At 41.2% G+C, this 15,344-nt stretch overlaps 1 protein-coding gene across 1 annotated transcript in view; it reads left to right on the top strand.

Moving 5' to 3' along the window:
* LOC138540883 (vitellogenin-A2-like) overlaps positions 1-8,667 on the top strand; it is a 69,077-nt gene extending 60,410 nt beyond the window's left edge. The window contains exons 32-35 of the mRNA XM_069641716.1: positions 4,972-5,069; positions 5,170-5,329; positions 5,727-5,888; positions 8,416-8,667. Coding sequence (XP_069497817.1) covers positions 4,972-5,069; positions 5,170-5,329; positions 5,727-5,888; positions 8,416-8,531 — 536 coding nt within the window. The 3' untranslated portion in view covers positions 8,532-8,667. The remainder of the gene's footprint in view (positions 1-4,971; positions 5,070-5,169; positions 5,330-5,726; positions 5,889-8,415) is intronic.
* The last annotated feature ends 6,677 nt before the right edge of the window (positions 8,668-15,344 follow it).

The following is a 15,344-nucleotide window of genomic DNA, read 5'->3' as shown; positions in this document are numbered from 1 at the left end:
GTTTATATTAGCAAAAAGTGACTTGGTAATTCATGGAGCTGTAGCAGGCCCCCTGTTTTATGCAATGTATTATAAATAATAAGGTCTCCAAAGCCAGGTGAAAAATATGGAACATTTGCAACTGTTTACAGGCTCATAACATCCAGTTTGTTGAATTAGATATATAGCAACAACATACTAAACTTTAATTTCTATTTAATTGTACACATGCACATTTAGACATTTAGTACCATATGAAATGTCTTGCACAAGGTTTGCTTCAAGCTGAGGCTCCAATTTGTATTTACCCACTAGAAGGAAAGTCCAATCCGTCTGAGACTGTGTGTTGTTATGGCAACCAACCTTTATTAGAAGGAAATTTGGTACTGTCGTGGCTATTGGATTAACAGACAACTCATATCAACAAAATATAAAGTTCAAAGAAGGTATTTTACAAATAAAAACTGGCGAAGGGTTCTAGGTAGACTGGAACCAAAGTTATAGGGAACTCATGAAAACAAAAAAGAACCATTCTAACTTGCTTGCTGACTATAGTTTGTCAGTTCATCCCTCTCTCCCCTTTTGCTCTGCGAGTCAGTCTTTGGGGCTGTTAAGTGCCCATGACCCTTATTTCCTCTGATGTGTTTTAAGCTGTTCTTTTGCCACACTTGTCAGGCTATTGCTCTTCTTAGTAGCTGGTTCCACCATCTTGTATTCATGAGGCCCATGGATCGTGGGACAAACCTCCAGACTCGGAACACATTGGACTGGACATCTTGGGGCAGGCGAATTTCACAATGTGGAACCCAGTTTGTGTTATTGACAGATGCTATAACAGACTCACCAGCACCGGGTGATAGGTATTCCACCAGTTGAGTGCTACCACCATCTACTCAACCATGTACTCTTTCTCTCCTCATCCAGTCTCTTGCTCTGTACTTCTTCCTCCGTGAAGCACCACAATGATTTAGCTCTCTTCATCTGTTTGTAACTCTCCCTCCTCTCTCCTACCACCTGCTTCTCCTCTCCAAACATCTCTTCTCCTACACTTTCCCTGTTAGTTTGCCATCCAGCAAATCCACTACTTGCTTCAGCTACCTCTCCTAGACCTCATCAAATTCCTACACCTCTTTGCCACCTACAACATTCTCAATTTTTCTCTCCCCTCCAGCTCCTTTTTGCCCCTAATTCTTCTACAGTATTAACTGATCCTTTCCAAACTCCTCCACTCTTTATCTGCCTTTCTGCTTACCATCGTCCTCATTTTTTTCCATTTCCTCCTGATCTCTTCTACCTGCTCTGAACTCCTTTTTTGCTTCTGCTCTCCTTTCGTCACCTCAGTGTACGCTACCAGTTCTGCTCTCTCTCTCTCTCTCTCCTCCTGCTCGACCTCCTACTTCTTTCACTGCTTTTCTACCTCCTCACTGCACTGATTTGCAACCTCTCTCCCACTGAACCTGAAAACCTTTCTTCCTTACTCACTGTTGCTCCTTCAGAGCTCTTATACCTTCCTGAAATAGAAGACTTCTATACAGCTGTTCTCCTCTTTGATCTAAGCCCAGGGACTGGTTCCCCATTTTTCGTCTGAAGCTGTTTTTACTTTCCTCCATGGCTGCGCCCAGATCCCCTGATGTATCTCTCATTATTGCTATCCACCATGTTGATGTCCTGTACCTTCCTTTCATCGCTGCCAGTCTGTTTCGCTGCTCCTGATGCTCACACAAGTACAGTCTCCGAGGAGCAGGAACTCACATTTGTTTCTCCTTAAGAAAGTCTTGCCAAAGCAATTTCCAATCAAAGTCTTTGGTATTTGGTTTGTGTTTCCAGGTTTCATATGCCTTCTTGTGCTGGCGGTCACAGGGAAATACGTCCACCTTGCTATGCACATTTAGGACATGATCACTAGCACATCTTTGGGTAAAGGGTCCCTCTGAAATTAGCAATAGGTTGTCTGTTTCAGCACATCCACATAACATAAAAGGTTAGTCATGGACTGGGAGACCCTGTTTTACATCCTCCAGGATGTAATTGACATAGCGGTTGTTGATCAGCACCCTCCATGGCTTCCTCTGTCCCATCTTCTAACCTCAAACATGATATGTTGTCACAGTAGCAATATAGATGAAAAGAAATATACTGTAATACCATCACTGTATTAAGAGTTGCAAAAGGATTGTTTTTTTGAGAAATCATTAATTTCATACTGAAAAGCTTTTAGAATCACCTGATCCCAAGTCCTGTACTTTTAATATTGTAAAGTAAAGTGTCATTATAATTACATAACATGATCATTAAAGAGAGTAAAAAAGTAATGGGCAACAAAGCCCACTCAGCATAGCCTAAGCAAACATTGTTAACAGTAGTTTGGTGTCTGTAATCTCATAAAATGTCCTTTAATCACCCCAACAGAACTAAATATCACTGCTTTTAAGACCACAGTATGTCGTCCTTTCATCGCTGTATATTTCAAAGTTTGGCATTTAAATGTGCACATTATAATGAAAATGTCTTTCAAGTTTATTAGGGGGGTGGGAAAGGGCAGATAAGGGTTTGAGTGGTTAGTGAAAAGGTAAAAATCGGTGGGCAAAGGTGGGCCGTGGGGGGGACACCCCCCCAAAAAACTATTAGATGAACATTTTCGTTACAATGTACACGTTTAAATGCCATTGAAATATACGGTGATGAAATGACATAGAACCTTGAGCTATGTAGTGTTCTACAGCAAGGTGTGTACTCAATCATTTACTTGTTATCTCAATGTGTCTTTGTCTTGATCTTTTGTTCACTCACTCGTTCATGGTTTCACTCACTCACTATTTTGCTACAAAAATCTCCCACTCACTTAGACATATACCAGATTCCACAGACCTCCCCATGATACATGTATATGAGCATCTCCAAACAGGAGTTGTTCAGGAGGGTTTTATTGATCACTAAAATAAGTACTACAAATCAGGTCCTGCTCCGTTCCCTGGTCACGCAGAAGTATATGGCCTTGAGGAACATGAATCTGTATTCTGTCTTTGCAGACCTCCGGACCGCTTTTGACTACTTGTCACGGGACACGCTGTGGTTCATCATGGCTGATAGCGGGATCCCATAAAATCTCCTGCAAATTATCTTTCAATTGAATTCAAGTAAAACAGCAACAGTGTGATGGGGCCTGGGAGGGGAACTGTCTCAACCATTTGCAGTAACAAGAGGGGTGAGGCAGGGGTGTGTCCATGCCCACTTGTTGTTTCTGCTGTATATTGACAAAGTCATACGCCATGTCAGATCCAAGAGCAGTCCTCTCGTCCACGTCCATCAGGGGCCTGGAAGTTACCTTGGGATCCTTTGACGAAAAGTGCACAGAACTCCAACTGGAGGTTAACTGAGAGAAAACAAAAACACTAGTCTTGCAACCCAAATTAAAAAAATTCACCACGGTCAAACTCTATATTAACAACATTCCGATAGAACAAGTGCTCAGTTTTGATTACCTTGGTGTTAGATTCTATGACAGAGGTGGCTGGACATCACATTTGGCTAAATCTAGTGCAACCATAGATAAATACAGTGGCACAACATGGAGACTTTACTGTGCACAAGGTCGGGGGGCTATTACACCTTCCCTTACCATGTAGACTGTCCAAGTTAAGTCTACGGCAAAGTACAGCGCAGAGATTTGGGGATATGTAGCTGCTAACAATTTAGGGTTGGTAGAGAGAGGGTCTCTCAAACGCCTGCTTGGCTTGCCATCTTCGAGTCTGGGTATACAAACTTACCTAGAGTTGGGCTGCAGGCCAATAAGTGCGGATGTTGCCCTAAGGCCAGTTTTGCGTCACGGTATGGACAACCCCAGAGCTCAAGATATATTGCAGCACTATAATACTTGTGTTGGAGCACCAGGGCAGCAAATCTCTGCCGTGGTTTGCCCACATCAAAACTTTCCTGGCGAAATACCACCTAGAGGCCTGCTGGGATAACCATGCAGATTTCCCAGCGGGCCTAGCTACTAGGTTGAAAAGCATGGTGCGGAAGGATACAGAATCAAATATGGAATGCTTGTAGCAGGCTGGCCATGCCGGCTTTCTACCTGGAAGGTAAATTGCTCCCAGGGATTGAGAGCTATTTCGATGTGGTTATCCCCCCATATGCACATTATGTGTATACGAAATGTAGGAAGGGACAAATAAATCTATCGTACATGCAAATAGGATGCAGCGCGAAATGACAATTATCAAGTTTGTGTCTTGGCAAAGAAGACTCAGTCCCATTTCCTGTTCTTCTGCCGGAGGTATGCCAAGCAGAAGAACAAGTACCTAAAGTTGTTGTGCAATAATGATGGCACACGTCGCACAAGGGACGTTTTGCTGTTATTTTGTTGTTGGCAAAATATTCACATTGTATACTTCATGTCAACCTATCTGTTCCAAGCATGGTGTACACGGTTATGGGTTATGAAGGCTGGGGGAGGCAAGAAAGGAGGGGCCCTTGAAACACAATAAGCATAATTCCCCTACCACGCCCACCTAAAATCTGACGACCCATGAAATGTGATGTGCCTTATGTGTTTGCCAAATGATTACTGATAAACAAAATTCCACTCGTATCTATGGGTAACAAAAGGCCTGCAGGGGAAAATGATTAAATGATTTGAACTGCACGGTAACAATCGCACTTTAAAAAGTGGTGGCCACATACTACCAATACTGTTTTAAATGTTTATTAGCTGTAAATTAATTAAAATTATTGTGTGTATTAACCCTTAAATGATGTTTTTGAACTGTATGCTTTTATGGCCTAGTGCTGAAATAAAGCTAATTTGAATTGAATTGGATTGTATACCCTACTTTAGGTAAGCACAATAACATACACAAACAAATAGCTACATAATTACATACATATATGATATGCAATCATATGTACATTATGCCGACTCTCCAACATGGGCTGCATGAGCAATTTCTTTCTGGTAAAAGAGAACATCACCTCTTCTTTCAACTGCAGAGCCTCATGTGATGATTGAAAAGGAAGGCGATGCCCTGTCACTAATAGCAAAAGACTATGGCATTGAGAAGCTGTACTACGACGGACTCACAGCCAAGGTACTCTAATGCTTTATCAACACCAACAGGTCGGCCATGTTCACATGATGATAAACAGACATGTATATCTTGGATCTCTCTTTGCTTTGTCCTAATGAAGGTTGCCACAGCTCTGTGGATGAAGGGAAAGACATGTGGAATTTGTGGTCACCACGACGATGAGACGGAACAGGAATATCAGATGCCTGATGGTGTTGTTGCGAAAGATGAGGAGAGCTTCGGCCATGCGTGGATTCTTTCAGATGAGTCCTGCTCTGGAGGTATAAAGAATTGCAACTTTTCTTATGAAGTACCCCTAGAACCCACATTTCCAGCACACGTTCTTCACTTTTGGTACTTGAATGTATGTAAGAACTTCATGCACACAGTCATCAATTTCAAAGGTCAATCCCGCTGACATCTATAGAGGGAACGCAGCATAGGCCTTATTACGGTAAATTTATGGAAGCCAATTACACACTTTATTATTCAATATGGCAGGAAATGCACTCTGTCACAGAATACATTCCATAAACACAAATGTTTCATTTTAATTCAGTCTGGTGCACTTTAATGATCCTTTGCTCCCAATATGAGGCATGAACATAGATCAGTGTCTGATAAAGTGTCCCCTTACATTTAACATATAATGACTAATACTCTGCTTTGTATTTTCAGATTGTAAACTACAGCGCACGCTTGTCAAACTTGAAAAACCCATTGTCATTAATGGAGAGAATTCTAAGTGCTACTCAATTAACCCAGTTATGCGCTGCATGAAAGGATGCTCTCCAATCAGAACTGCACCGGTATCTGTTGGTTTCCACTGCCTAAATTCTGGTAAGTTTATAGTTTGCCTAATTTATAAGAGTGCTACCCTGTAAATGGACCACTGGTAATCTATACTTGATTGATGAAGGTCTCAGGGTTTCCTTGAGGCAAAGTCTGTGAGTTTACAGTCATACAGTTGTAAGAATTCTAGGTAGCCTGGTGCATTAGTAGTTGACCCATGTCGATCAATTCACTTGAATTGCCAGCTTTAAGTTGATTAGCTTACATTTCATCTGAAATACTTTATTCACAGTGCAGGACACATGATTTTCTAACTATAGTTAAGGTGTATGACATGAGCATTAGGAAATCCGAAAATTAGATTGCAAATAACTGTTGAAGGATTTGGCTGACATTTTCCAAACAAAACGTTTGTCATCTCATCCCCAGACTGGAAATCTTGGTAAAGATTCGTCAAAAAATGAAAAGGTTATTAAGAAAGCAGCAAAACGCTGTTTTTGGCCCATTACCATTAATTTTCCCATAGAGGAAAACATCGAAATTTGTATCACGTAGAAGCACAAAAACTGCTTGAGGGAATTGGACAAATTAGAAACAATTTAGGCACGAAGTGTTGAGTTAATTTCTGGGACAGGTTTTGGGTTATTCTGTCCAGTAGATTTGAAAATATTTGAGGGAAAGGTGGGCACCCTTCTCCCAAAAATATAGCTATTTCTCCCATTTTACTTTGTTGCAGAGACGATTTTTAGAAATAAAAATTCGCTATTATTTTTGCTCGATGCAAGCAAGTACAAAAAACCTATTTGGAGGAAGAGAAAGGATGAAATCTCATCAGGCTAGGGGGCGGGGCAGAACGAGGACATCATGTGAAGTTAGGGAGTTGGAGGTGGTCTGTGGAGCCATTTACAGTTCAGAGGTTTTCGCATTATCAATGAAATCCCAGGGGAATCTCACGAGATTACTCTGGTATTAACGCATGACGCGCTCAAAAACAAAAATGGGTCACACAAAGCAAAGAGCGAAATGGAATAATGGAAGGGGGACAGGGAGGTAAAAATCAAGTAAGGTGGATGGGGGACCTAGGGAAAAGGAAGGAACGTATTATCGGGGGAATGGAAACTGAGGAAAAATAAATAAATGGGGGACATCTGTTGTGATCACATCTACAATGTAGAGCGAAATGGGGCCTTGTGCCAGTGGCCCTGTCCAGTGGGACCAAAAGTGTAACATGTTCAGCGGCCATGGCTGAAGGCCAGCTTGAAAGAAACCTAGTGTCTTAAAATATACATTGGGCATGGCCGGAAGCACGGCTAGTGGGCCCTACAGAAAACTGTTTGGTCAACATATACAGTGGCCATGACTGAGAACCATGGCTAGTGGCCCTTGATTAAACTACTGTATAACAAAACCCTTGAAATTCAATTCATTGAATAGAAATTTAGTTAAGGGACAGTTAAGGTGATAAGATTTAAAGCAACATAGCCCTTCGAATTCAATGGATGTGCGAAGTGATGATCATCTTAACTCACCATTCACCCTGTTGAAAAGCTCATGAGTACATACATAACAGATTGGATTCATAATGACACACAAAATTTGAGGGGAACAAGATAGCCCAATGGGTTGAGCGCTCGCTGCTGCGATCTGTGTGTGATATACAGGTTGCAGGTTTGAATCCCAACAGATACAACTGAACCTTTCATCCGTCCAAGGTCGATAAATAAGTACCAACTCTGGTTGGGTAACTTTGTATCTATATTTGTTCTATGGAAAGTGCTTGGCCATAAGCGCTATATATAACACATTATTAGATCCAAGGGCTCCTCAATGGGGGACACCAATTTAAGGTAATCATCACTTCCCACACCCGCTGAATTTCAAGGGTTTTTTATATTTATCTATTCATTTGTTTTGTTATTTACATTTGTATTATGTCGATTTGTTGCATTACGTCTGATCACCTTAACTGTTCCTTAACTATAGATTTTCCGTTGAGTATATAACTGTATACCTTTTTATGGATGTATGTTGTAATTTCATCAAAAGAAATGTATCAACAACACAGGGCAGCTAGGTGAGGGGTGAATGACACTTCCAAAGAATGGCATGTAGGATTCCTGCTGAAAGAAATCCTGCTTCAAAGTTGAAATGGCAAAGCAGGAATCAGTCAATCTCACCTGAAGAGCTTCATTCATACTTCCCGTAACATAGACTTCCACAAAGTCATAGTTATTAAAGTTATAGAGAAGTTTAGAAAATGTAATTCTCTGTTAAAACAATAGTGGTAATTATGTATTGGTGATTTGTATATTCACCCATCATGCTGGAACGGTTCCATGGCTCAATACGCATCGTAACTTTAAGATATTTGGCTTGTTTAATAAACAATCATAAATGCACTTTGAATGACAACTTTTCTTTTAATCTTTCTAAATTATCTCATCTTGCTTCAACTAAAAATTGCTTTTACTGATTTGAGACAGTATCTTTAAGGCTAATTGAATGACACGTTTTAATGAATTTCAAAACTGATTTCGAATTCCATTCTGTAATGCATTGCTCTCTTCGTTTACAGATGCCTCTCTGGACCTGGCTGAAGGGCAGGTGAAGCTGGAGAAAGCTGAAGATGTTGTGGAAACGGTTGATGCACACACTGCATGCTCCTGTGGAGCATTGCCGTGCGCATCGTGAAGCACAGATTCCTAATACTCCTACTAAACCAATGCAACATCCAGATTGTTCTTCCGAACCATTAGCTGTAAATTGAGAAATTGAAAACACTTGATATTAATGTGTTCAATAAATAGTATTTTCATGCATATAACAATTTTGTTGATGTATTTTGTTGTAGACAAATTTGTGAGAACCTGAAAACAGGGACAAATCCATCCCATCAGAGAAATATCCTCTAAACCTCTACTAATGCCATATTTACAATAACTTGTCCTAAACATGCTAATCTGCCATTCTCTTTATGTTATAAGTAACTGGAGGGTAGATCCCTATTCTGTATGGGACTGGGATATAGATCTAACAAACATACAACAATGAAATGTCCCAACATTGCTAAGTAACACATACCTCTAAATATTTAGCATTGTGTGTTCTAACTCGTAAAGCTTAGAGAGCTCCAGTTGGAATGCCGAACCATGAATCACATGACCAATTGAAAATAAGCAATGCTGCTATATGCAACATGCCTGAAGCACCTTGTGTCAAAGAGGACAATGTCCCTGAGTTTAGAAATTCCAAACCAGAAGAGGTGTTTACATCACATCTCTTGATAGCCAAATGAGGCAACGTATGTGATATGTCATCCATGGAATATCAACATGGTATTTCAATACAAAAATGATAAGGAGGGATATTTCATTAAGTCACACCCACCAAATCACTAGAGAATGCAGAAATATCATCACTAGAATACTTACTGGAGTTTTAACAATTGGTAGAAGAGCAGGTTCAGCTGGTGAATGCTTGTTCTACTGAGTGAGCAATTGAACAACTAACTAGGAAAATATTCATAGATTTGAAAAGCATATTTGCCTATTATGCTTATGATTGTGGGCAGAAAGATTCACATGTTACTACATTGCCTGAAGATTATGAGGTTGTACTTTTGTTTGACAGTGAAAACATCCAATTCGCTTGTCTGGACCCATTGTCAGAGGTTATACAATAACCTGGGGTCTAGCGGGATTATTAGACCTTTGCATAGCACTTCCAACACTGATATATTGGGGAAATGAAATCCAATGATCTTTCACATCTGTGGGTCATTTTGAGAGAGCTAATTAAGAGTGTTATGGTGCCTCTGTGATTCACTGATCAGAGATTACTAGACATCCAAAAGTCATAGTTCTTCACCACATTCGTCATGCAACCAGCATATTGATGTCTTGTTATCCACAGATTTTCAACATGTGTTCATGTTCACCTTCAAAGGTTGTCAATTTTCATAGATTTGCATGCCATTTGGGTTTGCAAGTAGTGCAATTAAGTTTAAGATTTCCCTTCATAAGGCTATGCCCAATGGAACAGAGCACAGGGTATTCATCTATGTGGCTAATATGCTACTCAAAGGCAGGGAACTTACTATTAACGTTCACAAGAGCATCATGTACTAACCAGACTTCAAAAGGCCAAAGTTTGCAAAATGTCAATCATGTTCAGATACATCCAGTGCCTTGGGGTATTAGGTCACAGTAGGTCCAATGAATACTTATAAGAAATTGAAGGATCCCACAAATCAGAGACATTTGAGAAATAAGCTGGGTGGACAAGCTGAGATTGCAGGACCAGTGATGACATTTTTGTATCAGGGGGGTACCTTGCAATTGGGGCTGGAAACAAGTGAGGTAGCAGCAAAACTCAAACAGAGTCTGGCCAAAAACCTTAGCCTGAGCCATACCATCATAGGGGAATGCATTTTTTGAGACATTTATATCCACATCACTATATCAAAAACATGACCGACAACTAAGTAATAGGTTATGATAGCAAAGCACTTTCACAAGTGGAGAGGAGGTTCAATGAATATGAAAAGGCATAGCAGACCACTGTCTGGGTGTTACAACATTCACACCGTACAGTAATAGTTAAATGGGTAATCATTAAGATCGCACACATGCCAAAGAAGTAATTCAATAGCTAACCTGTCTTAGTCTAGAATAAGGTAATGGCTCAACCCATGCAAGGTTTCAAAGTAGGGTAGAGATCAAATGTAGCAGAAACAAAAAGATCAAGTCTTACCAGTGATCCACGAATGTGCACTAACCACAAAGTCAGACATCAGATATAGAGGATAAATAAGCCATAATTTCCTCCTATGTGAATCCTTCTTTGTTCACATGGAAGGCACAGCTACTCACATCCATATGGCAGATTCTGTCATCTTTCTTCATATTATTCATGATTTTGTTACTAGGAATCTGATGGCCAACTATTGGAAGAAAATCAGGGGGCATTCCGAAGTGCATGGTAATGACAAATATGCAAACAGTAAAGCGAACCAACTAGTGAATATAGGATTAGTGACAGCAGAGTACTTCCTGATTTAACATTTATTGGGTGAAAAACAGGTGTGAGAAATGACACAATTTCACACTAGGAAGGAGCATATTCTTCCTGCTGTTCAATAGACTGTTGACATTCTGAATTTGAACAGGTCCACTCTTAGAAACCTCTGGGTATTAAGCATGTTATAAATAACATATTCTATCATATCATATATCATATCATTACGCACAGATACCACTTTTAAAGTGAGGTTTGATCTTGCTCTGGCCTTACCTACAAGTGAATATTATTGTCATCACATGGGAATAAGATAACGTGAACTATTGATGGATTGGATGGTTTCTGGATCCAAGAGAGCGGCAACACTGATGATCAATCACATTTTCTCCATATTTGGTATAATCCAAAGAATTGAATTTTACCATGGTAGTCCCTTTACCAGTGCAGTAATGATGAAGATGTATCAGATTTCTGGTGTGATGAGGTGTTTTCACATTGCCTATTGAGTGGCATCAACTGTTAGTGATGAAGGATATATTAAAACCATTGTTGATATAGTATACATATTTGTGGTACAGGCTGGGCCTAGGATGGATTTATGCTACCCATTAGCGCTCATGGCAATATAAGCCAAGCACCTAAAGCCCATGAATCTCAGCCCACTGTAATTGAGTACTGGCATACTGATGGCGTTGCCACAACACTTATTTTACATGATGAACTGGTGCTTTTTAGCATTTCAGGAATCCGGAAAAATTTGTCCAGAGAACACAACTGTGTTACTTACAGATTGTATCAATTTCTTTCCTCTCTACACAATTGGCTGCTTATTGGTTGTATCTAGTGGGTACAGTTTGTATATTATTTTCCTCACTTTGTTTGTCTTTGGGAGAAGGGGCACTGCCAATTAGTTACGCAGTTCTGCTCTTCTCTTGCAGTCTTCTGTTCCATACCTCCTGATGAAGACGTTGTACATTAGACATACTACGTCGAAACCGGTTGAGTTTTGTTTTCAAGGAATGTGATCTACACTACAGGGCCATCTTCAGATCTGCCCTTCAGATAGATTGGTTTAATAACTTTTCTTCTACTGTATGTTTCTCTACTTCTATAAAATCAAATAATACATATTAAAATTAGTAGCTGGGCTGTGATGATTGTGCTCACTCCCCACATGAAGTAATTTTTGCTGTTTTTAGCTAGTGTTGATTGGATGAATGTCACGATGAATGCTGTATGGATTGAATGCTGCACTACGAATGGTTTGATTGATGGACTAATTTTAGTCATGTTTTTATTTATATGTACCCCCTATTTGCTGTGATATGTAATAATATGTTTCTTAAAGTATTGTGTCATTAATTGATTATTTTCTAAGTTTCTGTAACACGATTAAATAAAATTGATACAATCTGTAAGTAACACAGTTGTGTTCTCTGGACAAATTTTTCCAGATTCCTGTGACACTATAATACTCTGGTCCAGAGTTTAGAGTTTTCCTGCTCTTTTCTGTTTTTGTAGTAATTCAGCCCTTGGCTGTGCAGGTTGGTCCTGCTTGTGATTTTACTGGTATCCTTACTCTCTGGAACCGATTTTTCTTCTTTTTTTCTTTTCATTCTTTGGTGACTGCGGATTCTTTTCCCTACACAGGGGTGCCTCTTTGTTTTGTGTGTAGATGTACCATGGCAGAGTCAGATACTATTTCGTTTACTGAGGCTCAAATAGCAGATTTGATTGAGGGTCCGTCGTTTTTTGACAATCTTCAGTTGCCCACTCAGGATAATAATACCTCGGGCGATGCTGTTCTCAGACTTAAAAAGAAACAATTCCGTACTGAGATGCACGGTCATGTGCTAAAAGAATATCTTAAGTCTAGTATCATCCCACAAGGTTTACAGGTCAAGATCATTCCCTGTTTATTCCTGGATGATACAGAATATAAAGTAGCCTTCAGCCAAGTAGCTACCAAGTGCAGCCGTGACCTACTAGTTCTTACTATTACTACCGCTCAAAGAGTTAGTCAGAAGATCATGGAGACTGTACTTGAGCAAGAAAAGGCATTTTTGACTAACTCCGCTATCACTGAAGCCAAACAGAAACTTGATCTTATTGAAAAATCTTTTTTGGAGTTCAAAAACCTTACAATTAATAAAAAAACTACCAAATTAAAAAAAGACATCTCTATGTTCAAAAAAGAAATTGTATACCCGTACTTGGTCGAAGATTAAAATCCCCAAACTTTTTGGAAACAACATGGTAACCAACATGGAGGGCCAGGTAGGAGGCGGGTGGTCACTTTTTCAGACACCTCTTCTAATAGTTCAGATAATGACAATTTGACTAACCCCAACTCAGGGACCCACCCTTTTCGAGGAAGGGGCGGCCCCAGAGGTCGCAGAAATTTCCAGCAGAACAGGGGCTTTGTAACGCTCACCTGGTTCCCTCGGAGGCGCTGGTCTTGGGCTGGGCGCTGCAAACGTCTTCAAAGTTAGGCGTAGGGTTCGTTTGGCTCCCGGATTTGGCCCCTTGCTCACTGAAAGCTTGACCTGCAGAGTGAGGTGTCTGCAAGTGGAAAATCAAGGTATTAGTGGCTGGAAGGATGGGAGAAGTTCTAGCCCCTATCTCCCTTTCTCCCCGTGGTACTCAGATGATTGTTGTGCTCACCTTAAGTAAGTGAATGTTGAGCTCTCCATCCTGCGTCTTGTGCAGGGGCGCGGGGTCCAGTTACTTCACTGGATGTGAGTTCCGCCTCTTGATTGCAGAGGGAAGGTGAGAGCGATGCCGCCGTTTTGCTGCACGAGCGTGACTTGTAAGTATTAAAGTTCTCCTTGGATTGCTCTCTTTAAATGTCTTTTTCCTTATGTCTATGTCTTTTGCTTTTAGGATGCTGTCGATGCCCAAGAAGATGCTCTCCCAGATTCGTGGCAGAGAGCGTAACAAGAAGATGGTGAATTCGAAGGCACGTAAGTAGGAAGACTGCTTTAGGGCCGTAGAATGCACCTTAATGTCCCCTTTCGTTTTTACAGGTGCCGGAATGCAGCGCGAACAAAGTTGGAGCAAGCGCAACACAGGTAAGCAGTATTGTAACTGAACTTTACTAACCAATGTTCTTTGTCTTTGCAGGCCCGATGCCGGACGCGGAATGCAGAAAAGAAAACGACTTGGATGCTGCCGATAGCTCGGGTGAGTTGAAGCGCTAACTTTGCCTTTGTCTAACCTGTGCCTTTTGTTTTGCAGGAGCTGCTGAAGATTGAAGATTGGTTCCCAGCAGGTAATTTTCGTAACTACAGGATCCGGAGCTGAAGATTCGCTGGAGCTGACGCGGTGAGCGTCCTGCTGCAGATGCAGAATAACGCGAAGCATGTGGTACCAATCGGGTGTGGTTTAAATAGCCCATAGGAGTACTTAGGTGTCTTCTTCCACCGCAGCCGCGCCCAGGTAAAAGAGTTCCTGCTTCCAGAAGAGTTCCAGCATCAGTAATCCAGGGAGTGGTGCCTGCCCCACCCAGAAAGAAAAGTAGTCCCTGTTAGAAGAGAGTAAAGCATCATCTGGCTGGTAAGTAAGCAGCATGGTCTGCTTCAGGTAGGTTCACCCAAGCACTTTTACACTTGATATGAGCCCGGCGCTTCCTGTGCCGGGACGGGTCCTTACTATGAGCCTGGCACCACCGGTGCCAGGACAAGGTCCAAAAGGTCCCTATTGGGACTTGCTGGTGCCGATAAGGCATGTTATGAGCCTGTTTCCAAGGGTGTTGGGTAGGTCCTGACTCCTTGAAAGCAGTGATCATGACAGCACCCCCCCTCAAGGCCCCTCCCAAATTTGTTCCCTCCGGGGGTCTTGGTTTATCAGGAAAGGTTCGATGAAATTTCTTAACCAGACGGGGTGCATGAACATGTTCCGACGGTTCCCAAGATCGTTCCTGGGGGCCATAACCTTTCCAGTCAATCAAATAGTATAATTTAGATTTGGAAATCTTGGAGTCTAATATGTCTTGTATTTCGAATTCTAGTTCTCCGTCCACGATAATAGGGTCTGGAGATTTGGTCAAACGGGTTCCAGGTTGCATGGGTTTCAGTAGTGAAACGTGGAAAACTGGATGTATTTTCATATGAGCAGGTAGGCCCAATTTTACCGCCACAGGATTGATTATGGCAGTGATTGGGTAAGGCCCCAGGTATCGTGGATTGAAAGTACGCGGTCCTTTTAGGGATAAATGTTTGGTGGACAGCCAGACCTGATCTCCCACAAGATATTGAGGAGCTTCCTTTCGATGTAGATCCGCACTCTTTTTATATTGTTCCTTGGCCTGCTTAAGGTGAGATGTGGCCTCCTTAAAGGCTTGAGTGATTGTCGAATGCAGATGATCTACAGCGGGTGTTCCAAGAGTCTGAGGTGGGTCAAGATTTGAGGTGCGAGGGTGGATTCCATATGAAAGAAAAAACGGAGTTTTTCCTGTTCCGGCGTGGACTGAGTTATTATAAGCGT

The sequence above is a fragment of the Ambystoma mexicanum genome, chromosome 1q, assembly GCF_040938575.1.
Source record: "Ambystoma mexicanum isolate Mex_15411 chromosome 1q, UKY_AmexF1_1, whole genome shotgun sequence".
Lineage (NCBI taxonomy): Eukaryota > Metazoa > Chordata > Amphibia > Caudata > Ambystomatidae > Ambystoma > Ambystoma mexicanum.
This window is presented reverse-complemented; position numbering and strand designations above follow the sequence as displayed.